This window comes from Otolemur garnettii, unplaced genomic scaffold (genome assembly GCF_000181295.1).
Source record: "Otolemur garnettii isolate 467f Iridium unplaced genomic scaffold, OtoGar3 scaffold00018, whole genome shotgun sequence".
NCBI classification, from domain to species: domain Eukaryota; kingdom Metazoa; phylum Chordata; class Mammalia; order Primates; family Galagidae; genus Otolemur; species Otolemur garnettii.
Window position 1 is genome coordinate 22018555 of NW_003852413.1, and position 19102 is coordinate 22037656.

The 19102-nt window shown below is 53.2% G+C and overlaps 1 protein-coding gene and 1 non-coding gene across 2 annotated transcripts; one reads left to right on the forward strand and one right to left on the reverse strand.

Moving 5' to 3' along the window:
* Positions 1-35: 35 nt before the first annotated feature.
* On the reverse strand, positions 36-142 carry LOC111724068. Its single transcript, XR_002772435.1, has one exon. It is a non-coding gene; the product is annotated as a U6 spliceosomal RNA (small nuclear RNA).
* A 2021-nt stretch (positions 143-2163) lies between these two features.
* KCNH4 (potassium voltage-gated channel subfamily H member 4) lies at positions 2164-19102 on the forward strand. Its single transcript, XM_012803011.1, has 16 exons — positions 2164-2239; positions 4219-4452; positions 4764-4910; positions 5039-5166; positions 5804-6047; positions 6348-6505; positions 9582-9789; positions 11220-11414; positions 11858-12057; positions 13654-13903; positions 15017-15261; positions 15853-15891; positions 16055-16401; positions 16674-16780; positions 17412-17485; positions 18707-19102. The coding sequence occupies exons 1-16, from the start codon at positions 2164-2166 to the stop codon at positions 19100-19102; spliced, it is 3048 nt and encodes a 1015-aa protein (XP_012658465.1).

The window sequence follows — 19102 nt, forward strand, 5'->3', positions numbered from 1 at the left end:
TACATATACCACAGTTTGTTGATCCATTCATGGATAAAAATATGGAACGCTTCACGAATTTGCGTGTCATCCTTGCGCAGGGGCCATGCTAATCTTCTCTGTATCGTTCCAATTTTAGTATATGTGCTGCCGAAGCGAGCACCTTCTTCTTTTTTTTTTTAAACCAGAGTCTCACTCTATCATCAGGGGTAGAGTGTATGGCATCAGAGCTAACAGTAACTTCAAACTCTCCTGCTCAAGTGATGCTCTTGCCTCAGCCTCCCGAGTAGCTGGGTCTACTATAGGTGTATGCTGCCACACTCAACTAGTTTTTCTATTTTTAGTAGAGACAGGGTCTTTGCTCTTGCTCAGGCTGGTCTCAAACTCCCCAGCTAAAGCCATCCACCCACCTCAGACTCTCAGAATGCTAGGATTACAGGTGTGAGCCACCACATCCAGCTTGGTCTTGGTTGAACTCTTAGCATTCAGAATTGTGAGATAATAGATTTCTGTTGTTTGAGCCACCCATTTTGTGTGTGTGTGTGTGTGTGTGTGTGTGTGTTTTACAGGGGCTCAGTGTGGGATTATAGGGCTCTTCCTGTCTTGGTCTTCCAAGTAGCTATGACTATAGCACCCTTCACTATGGCTAGTTAATTTTTTTGTAGAAATAGGGTCCTGCTACATTGCCAAGGTTGGTGTCAAACTCCTGACATCAAGAGAGCCTCCTACCTCAGCCTCCCAAAGTGCTGGGATTACACAGGTGAATCACCAAGCTGGTAGTGGTACTTTGTAATGGCAGCCCTAGGAAAGTAATATAACATCCAAAAGTACAGAAACAGAAAGAGTGGCACTTTTTATTAAACTAATCCCAGACAATGCCCAATTTAGATGGTGGGAGTAAGGATGGGGAGCATTTAGCCTGTCTTCTTTGCCTACACAGGTTCCCACTCTTACTGACTTTAGTCTTTGGGAAAGCAGCCACCCTCTGTCACCACACTCAGTAATTTTCAGTCACAGGTAGCAAGAAAGTTCTGTGTCTAGTCTCACCTGGGTCCCTCTTCCTGAGGCACTGGTTCCATCTTGGAGAAGACAGAGATCAAAGTTCACAAACTGTGTGCCCATGGAGATTTGCCAAACCATCTTTGCCCACCTTGAAACCATCTTTCTCAGTCCCAAACTTGCCTCTATTGCCTCCAACCTCTTTTCCACTCGAAGGGCAGCAGAGAGGATTAAGTCAACATGGTAGAAAAAAGAACAAGGAAGCGACTGCCTTGCAAGACACTTATTTTGTGCCAGCAGCATGCACTATGCTATTAATTCCTAACAATAACTGCATGACGTAAGAATGATTAGGTGAGGAAAGTGAACCTTGGAAAGACTTTCACACAATTAGTGTTCAAAGCTGGGTCTGTAACTGGAGGACTCCAAACCTCTGTTCCTTCTGCCCGGCTGTGCTCAGAGGCAGAGTTCACCAGGGTGCTCTAGTCAAACTGAACCAGAAGGTGAGAGTTAGTGGTGCTTACTAGAAGTTGGGGTTCTGAGCCTCCTGTCCTGGATTCTCCACAAGCAAAACTAGCCTTTTAACCCTTGCTGTCTCACACTCGAGCAACAAGACTCGGAGCGCTGCGAAATATCCCAACTCCAGCAGGCGGCACTGTGAATCAGACACCAGCCTCAGCGTGGGGGGCACGCGGGAAAACCTACCAGGTGGAGCCACACTGAACATCCAGGGAACCACGTGTGGGGGAGTGGTCACTCGGAAAGAGGGCGTGTCTTCCTTCAAGCCCCGCCCCACCACTTCAGTCCTCCCCTCCCGGTGGGCGTGCCCCTAATTCCTTCCCCGAGAGACTCGCGTGGGCCTCTCACCTCAGGGAGGAGGGCTGCCTAGGGGTGTGCGGTCGTCTCTAGCGGCCCCTCCCCGTGCGGGACCACGTGGCGGGTGCGGGCCGAGCCCGAGGGGAAGAACCTGGCCCGTAGGGAGGTGGGGGGGACCTAGGCGGTGCAGAGCGGAGCCGAGAACTACGGGTTTGGAGCAGAGAGGAGGCGGCGGCAGCGGCAGCGAGAGGGAGGGGAGGAGGCAGGCGGGCGCATGGGGCGCCCCGGCCCCGCCGGCAGCTCTCCCCCTCCGGCCCCGCCGCGGTGAAGAGTTCCCGGCGCCGCACCTCGAACCCGTGCCCTGGGGCCATGCCGGTCATGAAGGGGTTGCTGGCCCCGCAAAACACCTTCCTGGACACCATTGTCACCCGCTTTGACGGCACGCGTGAGTGGGGCGTAGGTTGCGGCTGGGGTCTCAAGATGAGAGCCAAGTCTCCTTGGGGGCCAGCTGGGGTCTCCTGAATGTGGTGAAACTCTCCCATCCTCCGGTCCCAGGCGAGGAGAGAGAATGGAGTTGAGAGTCTAGGAACTCTGGAGCTGCTTCTCGTAAAGGAACAGGGCCGGGAGTGCCGTTCGAGGGGTGCAGGGGAAAGGGCCTAGAGCACGGGCGGAGCGGGGGGCGGTGTATGGGGGAGCCTAGGTTAGGGGGTGTGACTCCAGGCAGGAGAGGCTCTTTGTGCGACAAAACGGAGGAGGAGCCTTGGGAGCCGCCCACTCCTGGTCAGTGCGGTGCTGGGGGTGTGATGGGGGTATCTGAGATACGGAAGTGGAATGAAGTAGCTGAGCATTCTGGGGTCTACTCTCAGACTACTCCAGCTCCCACTTCCCCCATAAAAAAGGAGAACTTCGACAAGACCCAGCTTCCATTAAGGTCACACGCCTCCAAATCGTGGGGCGTCTGTATATGAAGTGGGTGAGGCAGGAGGAGGGGGGCAGTCCGTGCGACAGAGGGAACTTCCTGCTCGCCCACCCTAGCTTGGGTTCCAGGTTCAGCACCTTGGACAGCCACACCACTCCTTACCCGTCTTTTCTCCCGCCATTCCCTCTTCCTGCTCTGGAACCTGCCTCCCTCAGGAACCCTGTCGGTGGCCTGGAGGGTGGGGGAGCAGTACCCGAGGGCGGAAACAGAGCCGCGGGGCCCTACCCGCCTCCACCCCCCCCCACACCTCCCTTGTTTCCATAGCGCCCATCACCGGGGCAACAGGCCCTGGGATGGAAGAAAGAGGCTGAGCCCAGAGCTCAGTGCCTCCCAGGCACCTTCAGGGTCCCCATCAGTCCGCAGACACTCACACCTCTTAGTCCCCAGGACTAGTTGTGTCTCAGGACCCATCCCTTAGCTGAGACTTTGTCCCTGGTTGGCCCCAGGAGCCTCCCTGTGGCCTCCCACCCATTGTAGCTGGAGGGAGCCAGTTTGGGTTCTGCTACTGGGGGTTGCTGGAGCTATACCCTCAGTGCCTCTCTTGTCAGACTTTGAGCACTGGGAATAGACCCCTTTCAAATAGCTAAAGGGATGCTAAAAAGTGAACCTTTCCTGGGCGGCGCCTGTGGCTCAAAGGAGGCACTGGCCCCATGTATGGGAGGTGGTGGGTTCAAACCTGGCCCCAGCCAAAAACTGCAAAAAAAAAAAAAAAAGTGAACCTTTCCTGGAAGGCAGGGAAGAAGGCCACAACTCATACCTGTCTTCCCCCCCTCACCAAGGAGATTTGTGAGTTTGGATAATCAATGCCCTTTGGATTCCTATCAGTAAAATAAATGGGTATGATATCACCAGAATCTTTGCCCTGTTCACTCTGTATTGGGATGATAACATGGTGTCTTTGAAAGCAAAATGAACGTGGGAAATCATTTCACCTTCTTTTACTATATGCCAGGACATGTTCTCTCCAAGTTAACTCAGTAGCTCACACAACCACCATGTGAGGAAAGTCTATTATGCCCCACTTTGCAGATAAGGAAGCTGAGACACAGAAGAGATAGAACTGACTTGCCCAAGGACACACAGTCAGTAAGTGGCAGGGGAGGGGTGCAGGAGCCCAGGCTCCTACTGACCACACTATGCTACTTTCTACAGTGACAGTTCACCAGTGCAGGAAGATAGACTGCATAACCTCTTGGGGTTCCTTTCCCCCAACACCCCTGTAGTCCCTGCTTCACTTCTAGGCCACCACTGAATCCTTGTCCCTTTGCTCCATTTCTTCTTCCTCTCATTTCAGAATATCCCCAAAGGGAATTAGGAACACTATGGATGTCTAGGAAGCTTCTGGTTCTGTGACCTCTAACTACAGCTTAAAGGAGGTGCTGCCTACCTGGGAGCTAGCTCCCCACTCCTGGCCTTGTGCTGACCTTGACCTCTTCTTCCCACAGACAGCAACTTCCTGCTGGCCAATGCACAAGGCCCACGAGGTTTTCCCATTGTCTACTGCTCTGACGGCTTCTGTGAGCTCACAGGCTACGGTCGCACTGAGGTCATGCAGAAAACCTGCAGCTGCCGTTTCCTCTACGGTCCGGAGACCAGTGAGCCAGCTTTGCAGCGGCTGCATAAAGCCCTAGAAGGCCACCAGGAGCACCGGGCTGAAATCTGCTTCTACCGCAAGGATGGTGAGGGGCTGAACCTGCCCTGTAGCTCTGCCCAGAGCCCAGGCTGCACCCATGTTCACTGGGCACGGTAGACATCTGGGTGCTCACGCTCACACTGCAACAAGCTACCCATATGGATCCCTAACCCTCTCTGGGCCTCAGTGTCCCCATCTGAAAGATGAAGACACCAGCTAACAGAATACCTCGGATTCCTTTTAGCACTGAACATTTGCTGTTCTTTGCCTATATCTACAACCAAGGAACATTAGGGAGAAAGGCAGGCAGGTCATGGGGCTGTTCACACTTTTCCCTTTCTCTCTCCATTCCTCTAGGCTCAGCCTTTTGGTGCCTCTTGGACATGCTGCCCATCAAGAATGAGATGGGACAGGTCGTGCTGTTCCTCTTTTCCTTCAAGGACATCACTCAGAGTGGTAGCCCAGGACTTGGCCCCCAAGGAGGCCACGGGGACAGTAATCATGGTAAACTGCAAGTCTGAGCAGGAGGCATGAATGGTCAAAAGTCCTTGCCCAAGGTCACACAAAAATCTCTCCCTACCCAGTCTCATGGGACACGCTGTAACTTACCTCCCTACCTTTCTTCCCAACAGAAAACTCTCTCCGTAGGAGAGGAGCCAGCTCAAAACTTCAGTCTGCCAGAAGGCAGAGCCGTACGGTCCTACACCGATTAACTAGCCATTTTGGACGCCGGAGCCAGGGAGGCGTGAAGACCAATAATGTGAGTCCCAGTCCCATCCCAACATCTCCCAAGACCTCCTGCCTTGATTCTGAGGCATCCCTGCTAGTCTTTCTGTTTACCTTATTGGCTTCCATCCATAGGCTTTTTCCTTTGTCCATCCATTTCCCATGTACTACCTCTGCTCTATCTCATATCCCCCTGCCCACCTCTTCCTTGCTTCAAGAGATTGACATTACTCTGCTCTGATGAAGTCATGAGGATGGTGCTGTAGCAGCAGTTACATCCCTACCCCTGGGTGATACAGATATATTGTGAAGGATGAAATCACAAGTTGCTGTGGTTCTGGAGAGAAAGACCCCACTGAACAGGAGGAATTTGAGAGAGAAGTTAGTGACCCCCTCAGGCCAAGGCATATGCCTGATTTGTTATAATCTTCTCAAATAGGGTGAGAGTCAAGCCTTATAAATACTCCCCACAAAACACAATTGGTTCAAAAGGGAGGGTTCTGGGCAGAAGGAAGGAATGTCAGTGCTAGCCTCTGAACCCCGCTTCTGCACCTTCTGTTTCCTCCCATGGTTGCCCCTGCAGTGCCCACCTTCCCCGTCCCTGCCTCTCCCTCTCATCAGCCTTGGTTCTATCCCACAAGTGTCCCCAACCACCACCCCTCTCCCCTTAGAACGTGTTTGAGCCAAAGCCATCAGTGCCCGAGTACAAAGTGGCCTCCGTGGGGGGGTCTCGCTGCCTCCTCCTTCACTACAGCGTCCCCAAGGCCATTTGGGATGGCCTCATCCTCCTTGCCACCTTCTACGTTGCGGTCACCGTCCCCTACAACGTCTGCTTTTCGGGCGATGATGACACTCCCATCACTTCCCGACACACCCTTGTCAGTGACATCGCTGTGGAGATGCTCTTCATCCTGGGTCAGACCCTCTGTCTCATCCACCTTGGTGGGTGGGCTGTGGGGGGGCCCGCTTGGCCAAGCTTCACTCCATCCTGGGCCTGTAGAACCCAGGCATGTTCACAGCTCATCCTTTTCTGAGTCTTTTAAGTCCCAGTGGCCCATGTGCCCTGTCCCTTGTCCCCTGTAGCCTTCAGCCTGTGACCTCTCCTCCTCCATTCCTGCCTCCTCCTCCATCCTGGCTCTCCAGGGCTTGTTCCCAGCTTTCCTAGTTCCTTGACTCAGGCCAAGGCCCCCTAGTAATAGCCTCTTGCACCCCCAGATATCATCCTGAACTTCCGCACCACCTATGTGTCCCAGTCCGGCCAGGTGATCTCTGCTCCTCGTTCCATTGGCCTCCACTATCTGGCCACCTGGTTCTTCATTGACCTTATTGCTGCTCTACCCTTTGACCTGCTTTATGTCTTCAACATCACCGTGGTGAGTGATACCCATCCGCCATACAACCTAGCCTCCCAACTTCAGCCCAGCCTCTCCCATTAGGGCAATCCCTAAATCCAGTCCTTGCCATCAATCCATTTGCAAATATTTATCAAGTACCTGTCATAATCATAGCCCCGGGCTAGGTAGGTACTGGGAGAATATGAGAAGGTCAGCCCTCTTGGGGAGCTTAGCTCACAATCTTTGAGGGAAGCTGAGACAAATGAAAAGCTAACTATGGCTACCAAGGCGGCATTGGTCTGATGCCAATGAGTGGTACTTTTCACATTTTTATTTAACAAACAACTGATGAGCATTTAGCTGTCTGCAGAGCACTGTGTGGGGCCTGGTCACTGTAGGGAAAAGGAACATGGATTTAGCCTCTGAACAGCTAAACTGGTGAGAGGCAGGAATACCGGAGGGGACGTTAGGGATAGAAGAGGTGAACAGTGGTGGTGGGACCTACATATTGCCACATGGGGGCTGGACTGACCCTGGAATTCCAGTCTAGAACATGAGCATGTGTACAAATGACCTGAAACCTGGCCAGTACTTGGGAGGCAAAAGCACCCTAGTTGGACAGCTGTGAGGCTGGAGTGGTTTGGGAAGGGTGCCTAGGGAGGTGGGAGTAGAGCTAGACCTTCAAGGGTGAGTAAGATTTGGCTGGCAGGAGGTGAGGAGAGAGAGCATTTAGGGGGAGCATAGTAAGCCAAGAAAAGGAGGTAGGGGCCGTGGGGTAGATTTGGAGGCAGAGAATGCCAGGACTCATATCCTCACAGCTCCCTGGGGACTACCTGGAGGTGCTCTGAGTGCCCAGTTGTAGACGCGGCTGGCAGATGGTAGGTCTTTTTAAGTCCAGGGTGAGGCAGTCCTGCCCTGTGTCCCCAGACCCCCTTGCCTGTTGGCTAGGGAAGTGGGGAGCAATTTCCTTGTGTGCTCTCCCTGCTGCACTCAGCTATAGCAGGAAACCACCTACACGCAGCCGAATTTAACTAGCCGCCAACGGGCTGTGGGCCTCTTCTTCTAGCTGTGCACACGTGTGTGCAAGTTTCCACACACGTGCATGTGTGTATGTCTGCCCTGAGGCTCCAGCCATTCTGAGCAGAGCTCCCCACCCCTCCCCAGGAGTGCACTCACCCTTCTGTCCCCACCAAGCAGTATCAGCAGGGGAGAGGGAAAGCCACAGAGAGCCCTCTGCCCCTCCCCTGAGGGAGTTCCCACTCCTCTGGCACCTTTGAGAGAACTTTACAGTTCACTAGTCTTTCACACACATCATTACAGGGGCACCTCCTACCACCCATTTGGGGCAGATTCTTTTATCCTTTTTCAGAGGTAGATGCAGAGGCTCAGAGAGGTTAAGGGACTTGTTCAAAGTCACAGCTGGCAGTGCCAGGCAGGCAATTAGAACTAGCACTCTAGACTCGTGGTCTAGTATTCTTTCCAACATACCACCCTGCTTCCCTGATAGCCAGGGTACCTGTGTGGTCAGGCTTAAAGTGGGATGTGGAGCACTGCTGGGGCCAGAGTGAGGCAGACAGAGACAAGACCAGTAGGCACTGGCAGTGCTGCTGATTAGACAGAAGCACGCCTGCAACATTCTAGTCTAAGGAGAATGAGAGGAGGGTCCCAAGGGAGTGGTGCTGGGGCAGATGACTGGGGAAGGACTTGAGTTTGCAGCTAAAGAGCTCTGGGAGCTGAGGTTAGGCATTAAGCCCTGGAGAGGGCTCATGTGGAAATCAGAGCCACCTCCTTCCCAGCTCTTCACCTAAAACTAAAGGTAATTATACAAGGTGGTTCAGGAGCAGGGTAGGGCCAGAGCTGGGGGGGATGCTACTGGTGGTCCCAGAAGGGACAGTGAGGGGCCTTCACACCAAGTTCCCTGGGCACTGCCTCAGAGCCCCAGTCCTCATGGCTAAATTGCCCCACTCAGAAGACAAGCCCCCTTCAGCTCCCTCATCTCCAAGATTGAAGAGCTAGATGAAGTATTAACAACACAATGAAGACAGTAATGGCAGTAATATTAGTGAATGTTTACAGTACCCTTACTAGGCCCCATTAGCTCCATCATCCCCTATTGCAGCCCAGGCTCCCTCAGTCCCTACACTCCTGTCCTCAGCTCTCCCATGTGACTCTCTCATCTACAACTGCTCCAAAAGGGGAAGGAGCCCTAAATCTTCCCTAGTCCTCAAACTTCTTGCCTATCCTGACCTCTACCGTGCTTCTCCACATCTCCAGAGACAGTCCCCATTACAACTGCTAACTGTTATCACTGACAACCAGCTTTTGTCCACGTCTGATTATGCCTATGATACTGAGGCTTGGAGCAAGGGCTCTGCAGAGATCATCCTGACTCTGATCACCCCACAGCACAAAATGGACTTTAGTGTCAGGCAGCTCAGACACACCCATCTTGAGTCTTCATCATTACCTAGGTCTGTGACCTTGAGTAAGTCACTAGCCTTTCTGAGCCTTTCTTTATTTATCTGCAAATTGGGAACTATAGTGATAATTGGACTACAGGCAGAGGGTTTTTTTTTTTTTTTTTTTTGAGATAGAGTCTCACTATGCTGCCCTCAGTAGAATGCCATGGTATCACAGCTCATAGCTGTGATATTAAACTCTTAAGTGATTCTTTTGCCTCAGCCTCCCAAGTGACTGGGACTACAGGTGCCCACCAGCTATATTTTTTGTTGTTGTTGCAGTTGTCATTGTTGTTTAGCTGGCCCAGGCTGGGCTCAAACCTGCCAGCCTGGGTGCATGTGGCCGCCACCCTACCCACTGAATAAGGGCGCCGCCTGTTTTTTTGTTTGTTTGTTTGTTTAAACGAAGATTACTGCTTAGCACAGTGCCTGGCACTTCTAGAAAGCACTAAGTCTTAGACCCTATTCATTTTATTATTGTTCTCTCCCTGGTGCATTTCCTGGCCACTTTCTTAGGACAGCAGGGATATTTTTCCTGTTGCAGCCTCGCCTGGCTCCAGAGTATGTGTGGAGGGGGGAAGGCCCTGAGAGGGGATGAGGTGTAAGGGCTCTGATGAACTGTGCCTGCTGACACCCGCCCCCACCACATTCCACAGACCTCGCTGGTGCACCTGCTGAAGACGGTGAGGCTGCTGCGGCTGCTGCGGCTGCTGCAGAAGCTGGAGCGGTACTCGCAGTGCAGTGCTGTGGTGCTCACACTGCTCATGTCGGTCTTTGCACTCCTTGCCCACTGGATGGCCTGCATCTGGTATGTCATCGGGCGCCGGGAGATGGAGGCCAATGACCCGCTGCTCTGGGACATTGGTGAGCCACTGACCCCAAACTGTCACTGACCATATGTCTACCTGTCCTGTCCCCAAGCTAATGCCTCCACCAGTACCCACACCTACCATCCCAATTTCTCCATTCATCCAACAAACTTACATTGAATGCTTTCTGGATCAGGTGTGGGAATACCGATTTGCAGATAAGGGCTCTATCTTTGAGGAGAACTCACAGCCTAGCTGGGAATAAGACCAGTGATAGATGATCAAAATTCAGTGTAGGAAACACTTGGATAGCAGAGGACTGTTTTGGGCAGAGGGAGCAGTGTGTGCACAGCCCCAGAAAGAGTTTGGCCTGTCATTTCTCTGCCCCCATTAGTCCCTCCCTCTCCAGGCTTAATAGCGACTGGCCAGGAGACAGCCCAAGGCACTCAATGTTTCCTGAAAGGCATGTCAGATCCTGGGCACCATCCCTGACAACCTCTCTCTCCTTTGCCCCACTCCTAGCCTACCACATCAATATCACCTCTTGGATACCTTTGAGTCTGGCCTCTTTTCTCCATCCCTTTGTCTCTTCCCAGTCCACCCACCTTCCTCTCTCACTCAACCTTATGCAATAGCCTCTACTGACCTCCCTGCCCCCATCTCACCCCCCCCCCCAACCCCTTCCTCACCAAATTGGTCTTCCAAGAATCAACACTGACCTGCCTGGACTCTTTCAGTGACTCCCTACTGCCCTCCAAATGAAGTCCACACTCCATGCTCACTGTGGGCAGCACTGCACCCTCTCTGTCCCCACCTGCTTTCCCTTTCTCCCCTGTTCCCTATGCTGCATCTATGTGAGCCTCCCTCCCAAACCCAGGATATACTGCTTTCTCATGTCAGGCCTCAATCATGTTTTTTTCTCTGGCATCTTCCCTCTTTTGTCTCCTATCTCTTCACCTAGGTGACTTTCCTGTTCCTTGCAATCTCAACTAAAATGCCCTGTCCCAAAAGATCCCCCCCAGAAACCATCCCTCCCACCCCACAACTGCCAACTGGGTTGGCTCTCCCTCACCTGGTAGGATTCCTAACACACCCTATATGGTAACTCACCTCCTACCTGTAATGATTTAGTTCATGTCTCTTTCCCTTCCTGACTATAAGTTCTACTGGGGCAGAGCAAGTGTCTGGCTTGATCAAGTCCCCAGCACCTTGTACATAAGAGATGCACAATAAAATATTAGAGAGTTTAAGGGCCCCCTGACTAGTCAGCAGTGTAGGGAGTTGGTGGCCTTGGACTGCAACTGTTACCAACTCACCACGGGAGGCACTGGCACAGGCTGCTCCAAACACTTCCTGTGCCAACCTGGGCACACCATCCCTCCTACTGTGTAAATAATGGCCCAAGGTCAAGCCAGCCAGCTCAGGAAAGCCCGGTTCTCCACTGTGCACCCGCCAGCCAAGGCTCCTCCATGCTTCCCCCCACAGGCTGGTTGCATGAGCTGGGCAAGCGGCTGGAGGTGCCCTATATCAACGGCTCTGCGGGCGGCCCATCGAGGCGCAGTGCCTACATCGCTGCACTCTATTTCACGCTGAGCAGCCTCACCAGCGTGGGCTTCGGCAACGTATGCGCCAACACTGACGCCGAGAAGATCTTTTCCATCTGCACTATGCTCATAGGCGGTGAGGCCACACCCAACAAGGGAGGGGGGCTTTGTGAAGCACAGCGTGCACATGGAGAAACTGAGGCCCCAAAGGGCAGTGTCTGCCCAAGTTGTCTACCCAAGTCCAGACAGTCACGCATTAATTTGCTGATGTTTCCTCACCTGGAGCGGGTGGACCACAAAAGGCCTGGCCTCTTATGAAAGGAATGAGGAACCCAAGTTCATGACCTAATGGGGGTGGGAGCATGGTAGGTGCATGGGACCTGACCCATTTCTGCACCACTTCCTATTCCCCACCCCTAACCCAGGGCTTGGCACCAGGTAGGCTTGCAAGAGCCCACTCTCTCTCCTGCCCGGAGCCAGGAACCCAGAGACCAGTCCAGGACAGGGTGGGTTTGGGAGCAGAGGCGGCGGCTGGAGGGGTGGCCGCCTCTTACCTGCTGCCCGCTACCCCCGCTGCAGCGCTGATGCACGCAGTGGTGTTCGGGAACGTGACGGCCATCATCCAGCGCATGTACTCGCGCCGCTCACTCTACCACAGCCGCATGAAGGATCTCAAGGACTTCATCCGCGTGCACCGCCTGCCGCGGGCGCTCAAGCAGCGGATGCTCGAGTACTTCCAGACCACATGGGCTGTCAACAGCGGCATCGACGCCAACGAGGTAGAGAGCAGAGGCCTGGCCCACCCCTGGCTTGCGGTGTGGCAGTGCAGCGGGGATGGAGTCGCCGCCCTTGGATTTGCAACGGGGGCAAATGGGTGCTGGGCATAAGGGCGCGAGTCCACCCAAATCCCTATCCCCTTTTCTTAGCACTGGAATATGGGAGCTGAAAAGGAGCTCAGGCCTCTACCAATGCCATTCTCCCTTTAGTCAACATTTCCTGAGAAGCTGCTTTGGGCCAGCCTTGGGAGCTTAGAGATGATTATACTCAGCCCTGGCTCTCAGGGAGACCCCAGAATGGTGAGGGAGGTAGGGGATGAACAAAGAGTTCAGAGAGCTGAACGGCTGTGAAGGAGGAGGAATGTTGGTGCAGTAGAACCCTCATTGTGTCTGGCCAGAGGAGTCAGGCAGGGTGGCACAGCAGAGGGAGCGTGGTAAAGGACTGGCTTGCTACTTCCCTGCTACTGGGAAGCCATTCCAGGCAGAAAAGAACAATAGGAACATGAGTCCGGAAGTGGTGCCCCTAAAGAGCAGAGGGAATTAAAGGAACTGAAAGTAGTTCAGTCAGCCTCAGGAATGGGGCCTGAATTTTGTTGAGGAAGGAGAGAGACCCAGCTCTTGGGCTTAGATTATATCCTACAAAACGCTTACGCTGGAGAGTGGCGAGAACTAGGATTGCTGAAGTATTTCTGAGGGTGAGAGCCATGGTGATCTCTGGTTGGTTGCCAGGAGGATCTCAGCGTGCAGGTTTCTGGCTTAGTCATGGGGGCAGGATGGAAGCATTCCAGGAGGACGATTTGGCTTAGGGATGAAGGTGAGAGTCAAGAGTTGGTCCACAAGGAGGGTGTGGAGGATCGCCCAGTAGGGATTTAGAAAGCAGGTCAGGACCCAGAGTTAGGGGTTGAGGCACACAGGTGGTGGGGGAATCATGGGACTGGTTGTTCTGCAGGGAGAGTGTGAAAAGTTAGGAGAGATGGTGAGCTGAGGAAGAGGGGTCTGGAGAGGAAGTGAGGAATGAGCAGTTGGACAGGTGGGAGGAAGACAGGAAGGGAGTCCCTCAGAAGAGCCCAGGTGGGAAAAAAGAGAGAGGTCAATATGCCAAAGTGACCAAGGCACTTCATAATATGAAGATGAAAATGTGCATGTTAAGTTTGTCCCTAAGAGGTAATTGTCAATGCTCAAAATCTAGCAAAACTCTATGTTTTACAGATGGGAGTACTAAGGCCCAGAGAGTGGAAATGGATTGCCCAAGGGATTTAAGAGCAGAGCTGACTTCTAGTCTCGTGGTTCCTTGTTGAAGGCTGACCCTCTGGGGATGGTTCTTGAATGTATGAGGTTGAGCAACCAGGGCATGCATGAGTGTGTGTAGCCATAGAGTGAACAATAAACCTGATCTGTGCCCCAGAAATTGGCTTGGCAGGTTCACATAGCAAACAAAATTAAGGTTAGACCCACAGAGGTCATCCTGAAGGTCTGGAATGAGTGACTTCAAAGCAGAGGGCAAGTTGGAGTTCTCACCTTAAAGATAGCTGGACACATTTTTAGACTCAAGAAGTAGCTGCAGGGGGATGGCTAGAGTGACCTATGCCCCTTATGCAGTTACTGCGTGACTTCCCAGACGAGCTGAGAGCTGACATTGCTATGCATCTGAATCGGGAGATCCTGCAGCTGCCGCTGTTCGGAACAGCAAGCAGGGGCTGCCTGCGGGCCCTCTCGCTGCACATCAAGACCTCATTTTGCGCTCCTGGCGAGTACCTGCTGCGCCGTGGGGATGCCTTGCAGGCGCACTACTACGTCTGCTCCGGCTCACTTGAGGTGCTCCGAGACAACATGGTGCTGGCCATCCTGGGTGAGGACCCCATCACCACCCACCATCTACCCCAGAACCCTCCAAAGATGTCTTGGGAATGGCCAGGAATTTAGGGAATGGCACTGCCCTTGTTAATATCTGGAATTCCTAGTGAGGAGTACCCCATTTTTTTTTCTTTGAGACAGAGTCTCACTCTGTTGCCCAGGCTAGAGTACCATGGGGTAAGCCTAGCTCACAGACACCTCAAACTCCTGGGTTCAAGTAATCCTCCTGCCTCAGCCTCCCGAGTAGCTAGGACTACACCTACAAGGCCTATTTTCCTATTTTTAGTTGAGACAGGGTCAGAGTCTTGCTCTTGCTCAAGTAGTCTCAAACTCCTGAGCTCAAGGGATTCTCCCACCTCAGCCTCCCAGAGTGCTAGGAGTGGACTGGAATACCCTTTCTTGGTCTCTTCACCTACCACCATCCCCTTTTGTTTTTGTATTTGTTTTTGTTTTGAGACAGAGTATCACTTTGTCACCCTTGGTAGAGTGCTGTGGCATCACAGCTCACAGCAACCTCAAAATCTTGGGCTTAAGTGATTTTCTTGTCTCAGCCTCCCAAGTAGCTGGGACTACAGGCACCCACCACAGTGCCTGGCTATTTTTAGAATCAAGGTCTCACTCTGGCTCAGGCTGGTCTCCAACTTGTGAGCTCAGGCAGTCCACCTGTGTTGGCCTCCCCAAGTGCTAGGACTCCTGGCATGAGCCACTGCACCTGGCCCCATCATTCCCCTTTTGACCATCCCTTCTAACCCTCTGACTTTCCCCTAATCTCTTTGGCCATGCTCTAATTCATCAACCTTTCCAGTGACTATCCCCCAACTCATTTGATCTTTCCCCAACAACCCTAAATTCCACTGACCTTTACCCATTAACTGACTCCTCTGGCCATTGTTTATTGATCATCCAATAACATTGAGCATTCCTTTAGCCCTACTCATACCCCTCACTCTCCACTGACACTTTCCCAATTCTGCCGATTATTTCCATTAATCTCATTGATTGTCCCACCTTAACTATCCTCCAAACATACCATCCCCTAAATCCATTCTACCTCTCCCCAATATCCTATTGGTCTTGCTGCCCCAGCTGACTATCCCCATCCCCACAGGAAAGGGGGACCTGATTGGAGCAGACATCCCTGAGCCAGGGCAAGAGCCTGGGTCAGGGACAGGCCCAAGCTGCGTGCTGAAGACTAGTGCCGATGTAAAAGCACTGACCTACTGTGGCCTGCAGCAGCTGAGCAGCCGAGGGCTGGCTGAGGTCCTGAAGCTCTATCCTGAGTATGGGGCTGCCTTCCAGGCTGGCCTACCCCGAGACCTCACCTTCAACCTGCGCCAGGGCTCTGACACCAGTGTATGTAGACCTCCTACAGCCTCCATCCCTTCCAGGGTCCCTTCCTTCAGAGCAAACCTCTCCTGGATGGAGAGTCTTATGCATCTCCCTCTACTCAGAAAATATTATCCATCAACCCAGGCACCCTTTTCCAAGGCCCCTATGTGACCTCCTGACCCTAATGCCATCATTAGCTCCATGGCCCACCTCTCATCACCCTCTACTTTTAGCTCTACTGCCCCACCTCCTGTTGACCACCCCCCCCCACCCCCCGCCTCATCCAGATTTCTTCAGAGGACCCTTCCTTTGGAAACAGCACCACTCCTGGCATCCTCCATGAAGTCCCTGTCCTGACTGGGCATTGTCCCCTGGATCTTCCCCATTCACTAAATGTTTCCTGAGCCCACCATACCTTAGGCTCTGAGCTTTTGTCTTTTGCTGCCTTTCAATCTCACTTTGCTACCCAGTGTGACTTGAGTCAGAGGTGGTATCTGATTCAGTTCCACAGAAAGGCCCCATTCCAAGCCCCATAACAGTGTTGAGTTGGATGAGGGTCTGCCTTAGGGCAGTGGGGAGGTGAGAGTTGGCTTGAACCCCACTATGTCCCCACAGGGCCTTGGCCGCTTTTCCCGATCCCCTCGCCTCTCCCAGGTAATACCCCTTCTTGGATGGGCTGTGGCTGCACAGAGGGTGGGAGGCCTCTCCTTGGCTCCAGGGCTGCAGGGGGTAGGAGAGGTTGGGGCAAAGGCGGCTGCTTAATGAAGGGGACTGTTGTTCTCTGTCCAGCGACATCAGCTGCCCTCTCTGCCCACAGCCCCGCTCAGAAAGCCTTGGCTCCTCCTCAGACAAGACGCTGCCATCCATCACAGAGACTGAGGGTGGCTCAGAGCCTGGGGGTGGACCCAGGCCTCGCCGGCCCCTCCTGCTGCCCAACCTCAGCCCAGCACGGCCTCGAGGCTCTCTGGTCAGCCTTTTGGGCGAGGAGCTGCCCCCATTTTCAGCCCTGGTCTCCTCTCCTTCCTTATCCCCATCCCCTGCCCTGGCTGGCCAGGGCCACAGCCCCTCCCCTCATGGCCCCCCCAGGTGCTCTGCTTCCTGGAAGCCCCCACAGCTTCTCATTCCCTCACTGGGAACCTTTGGACCTCCGGACCTCAGTCCCCGGTGAGACGCCAGCCTCTTCTGCCTCCCTCATACGCTTACTGGCTTCCAGAACCTTCTCTGGGCCCTCTCCCTAGGGTTCTCCCAAATAGTGCTCCTTCCTGTCTCTGCCCCATTTGCCCACTCTATCCTTTCAGCCACAGCTTGCATCCCCATCTGCTTTGGCCTCTGCTCCTCACCCCACCCCTGCCCTACTGCTCCTACTCAGCCTCTGCCTGCCCCGCTCTGGCCCTCTGCCCTTCCCATGGTGCTGATGAGTACCGCCCTGTCCCCAGGATAGTGGATGGCATTGAGGACTCTGGCAGCACAGCTGAGGCCCCTACGTTCCGCTTCAGCAGGAGGCCTGAACACTCAAAGCCCCGCTCACAGGCCCCCCCTACAGGTAAGATAGACTGCAGCTCAGGCATCTGTTCATCCATCCATCCTTCCATCTATCCAGCTATCTCACTTGTAGTAGGTAGTAGGAGCCTGCCACATGCCAGGGGCCGTGTTGGGAATACAGAGGTAAACCAGACCTGGCCCATGTCAGGCTAGCAAGGGAGACGCATGTGTACATAGATAACCAATTCCAGAACTGGGTGCTAAATACCTCAACTGAGACAAGAACAGGACTTTGTGATAGGAGAGGAAGATGCCCCTAACTCTGCCTCCTAGAGAAGAGGACACTTCAGTTGCTTTTTCAAGAGTAGGTAGGATTTTGAAGGGTGGAGAAAGACAGTTGTTTAAAGGTATGAAAATCAAAGGAATGTTACATTCACATTTCAAAGAGAGACTTTGTATCTAAATCTGGGGGTGGTGGTGAGAAAGATGAGGCTGGGGAATTGTAGGGCCTCCAAACCAGCCTAAGGAGTTTGGATTTCCCATTTCCCATATCCCAGAGCTTTTTCTCCCCTTGCTCTCTGCCTACCTAGGGACGGGGGGGGGGGGGGGGAGGGTGTCTAGGCCAAGCTGCAGGCTCAGGTGTTCATGCTTCCTTAACTCACCTGCATCCCCTCACCTCATTCTGCCTGCAGGAATCAGGACCAGCTGGGAAATGGCCACTGAGGCTGAGGAAGTGAAGGAAAAGATCTGCAGGCTAAACCAGGAGGTGGGTTGGTCCAGCTGCTCCCCTCCAACCTTGGAGAATATCATCTCAGGATCACAGAAGTGCCTGTTACAGGAGCATTTCAGGTTCTGGAGCCACAGTCCTGAATTCAAATATTCACCATAGCTGGATGACTTTGGGCAAGTTCCACAACCACTCTGAACTTCAGTGTCCTCAGCTATTATAAAATTGGGAGGAATAATATTATATTCTTCCCAGCGTCTTGAGGATGAAATGAGAGTGCATATATGCCTGGTCTTATCCCTGGCCCATCATAGGTGCTCAGTAATGTTGGTCCCCCCCCCACACACACACACACAATGGCTCAGGTTTTCCAGCCTGAAAAGAGGATCTCTTTCCCCTCCACCACTGTGGTAGCCTGTGGTGCTAGGGACCTGCCCATACCCAGTCATGGTGCATAAGTCCTTTTCCCTTACACTCCACATCTGAGTGTTAAAGAGATGTGGGGGCCAGAGGTAGGGGACCTGGACCCAGATGTCTGAATCCTGGCCAGGAAGAGCCCAGATTCTATGCGTGGAGAAGCTGTCTCCACCTTCTGCCCAAGGGATCTCAGAACTGCCATCACAGAGGCAGGTCCAGCCCCTGGGAGTCTGCCTTTCTTTTGTTCTGATAAACATCGGCCATCCCAGAGGGTGACACCTGGGCAGGGGCGGGCCCTTGTGCAGCAGGATTCAGAGCAAGCCTTGCCTCTCTGCTCACTGGCTCAGGCAACCCTCTGTTCTTCTAAGCCACTTGAGTGCCTGTCAGAACTACCAGAGAACCTATTAAAATGCAGATTTCTGGACCTCACCCAATTTGGAATATCTAGGGTAGGACCCAGATATCTGCATTTTGAAGTTTCTCAGTTTATTCTGTACTCACTAAAGTTTGAAAACCACTAATACAGATACTTGAGCTTGCATGACAAGATCGTCTGAGAGTAAGCCTGTCTCATCACAATTGTGTGGCCTCTGTGAGAACATTTTTCTACAACTTGTAAAAGGAGGGGGTGGGAAATAGCAATATCTGCTGCCCCAAATCTTTTTTTGAAAGAGACTGGGATATTTACATCTAGGCAAAAATAACTATGACCCTTTCCCTGCCTTCTTCCCAGGGTGGCCCCAAGCAGAGAGAGTGGTTGTGAAGGAGCTTTGTAAACTGTGGAGGGGGTGTCACTGGTTGTTACTGTGACACCTGTGAAACAGTTTGATGTGTTTCCAACAGATCTCCCGTCTCAATCAGGAAGTATCTCAGCTTAGCCAGGAGCTGCGGCACATCATGGGTCTGCTACAGGCCAGACTATCTCCCTCAGGCCACCCAACAGTCTCAGCTTGGCTACCAGCTCCTCCTTGTCCCCACCTGAGGTCGCCAGGCATCTCTTCCTGTGTGTCCAGACCACCACCTAGCCTCCAGGATACTACATTTGCTGAGGTCCACTGCCCGGCCAGTGTGGGTGCAGCAGAGATGGGGGCCACCCCCCTGGACCTGAGACCTTCCATAGTGCCTCCCTACTCCTCAGAGCCGGACCCTCTTGTGCCCACCCCCGTGCCAGAGGCCTCAACCCCGACCCCAACCTTCAGGAGGCACAGTTTCCGGTCCAGGTCAGACACGTTCCACTGA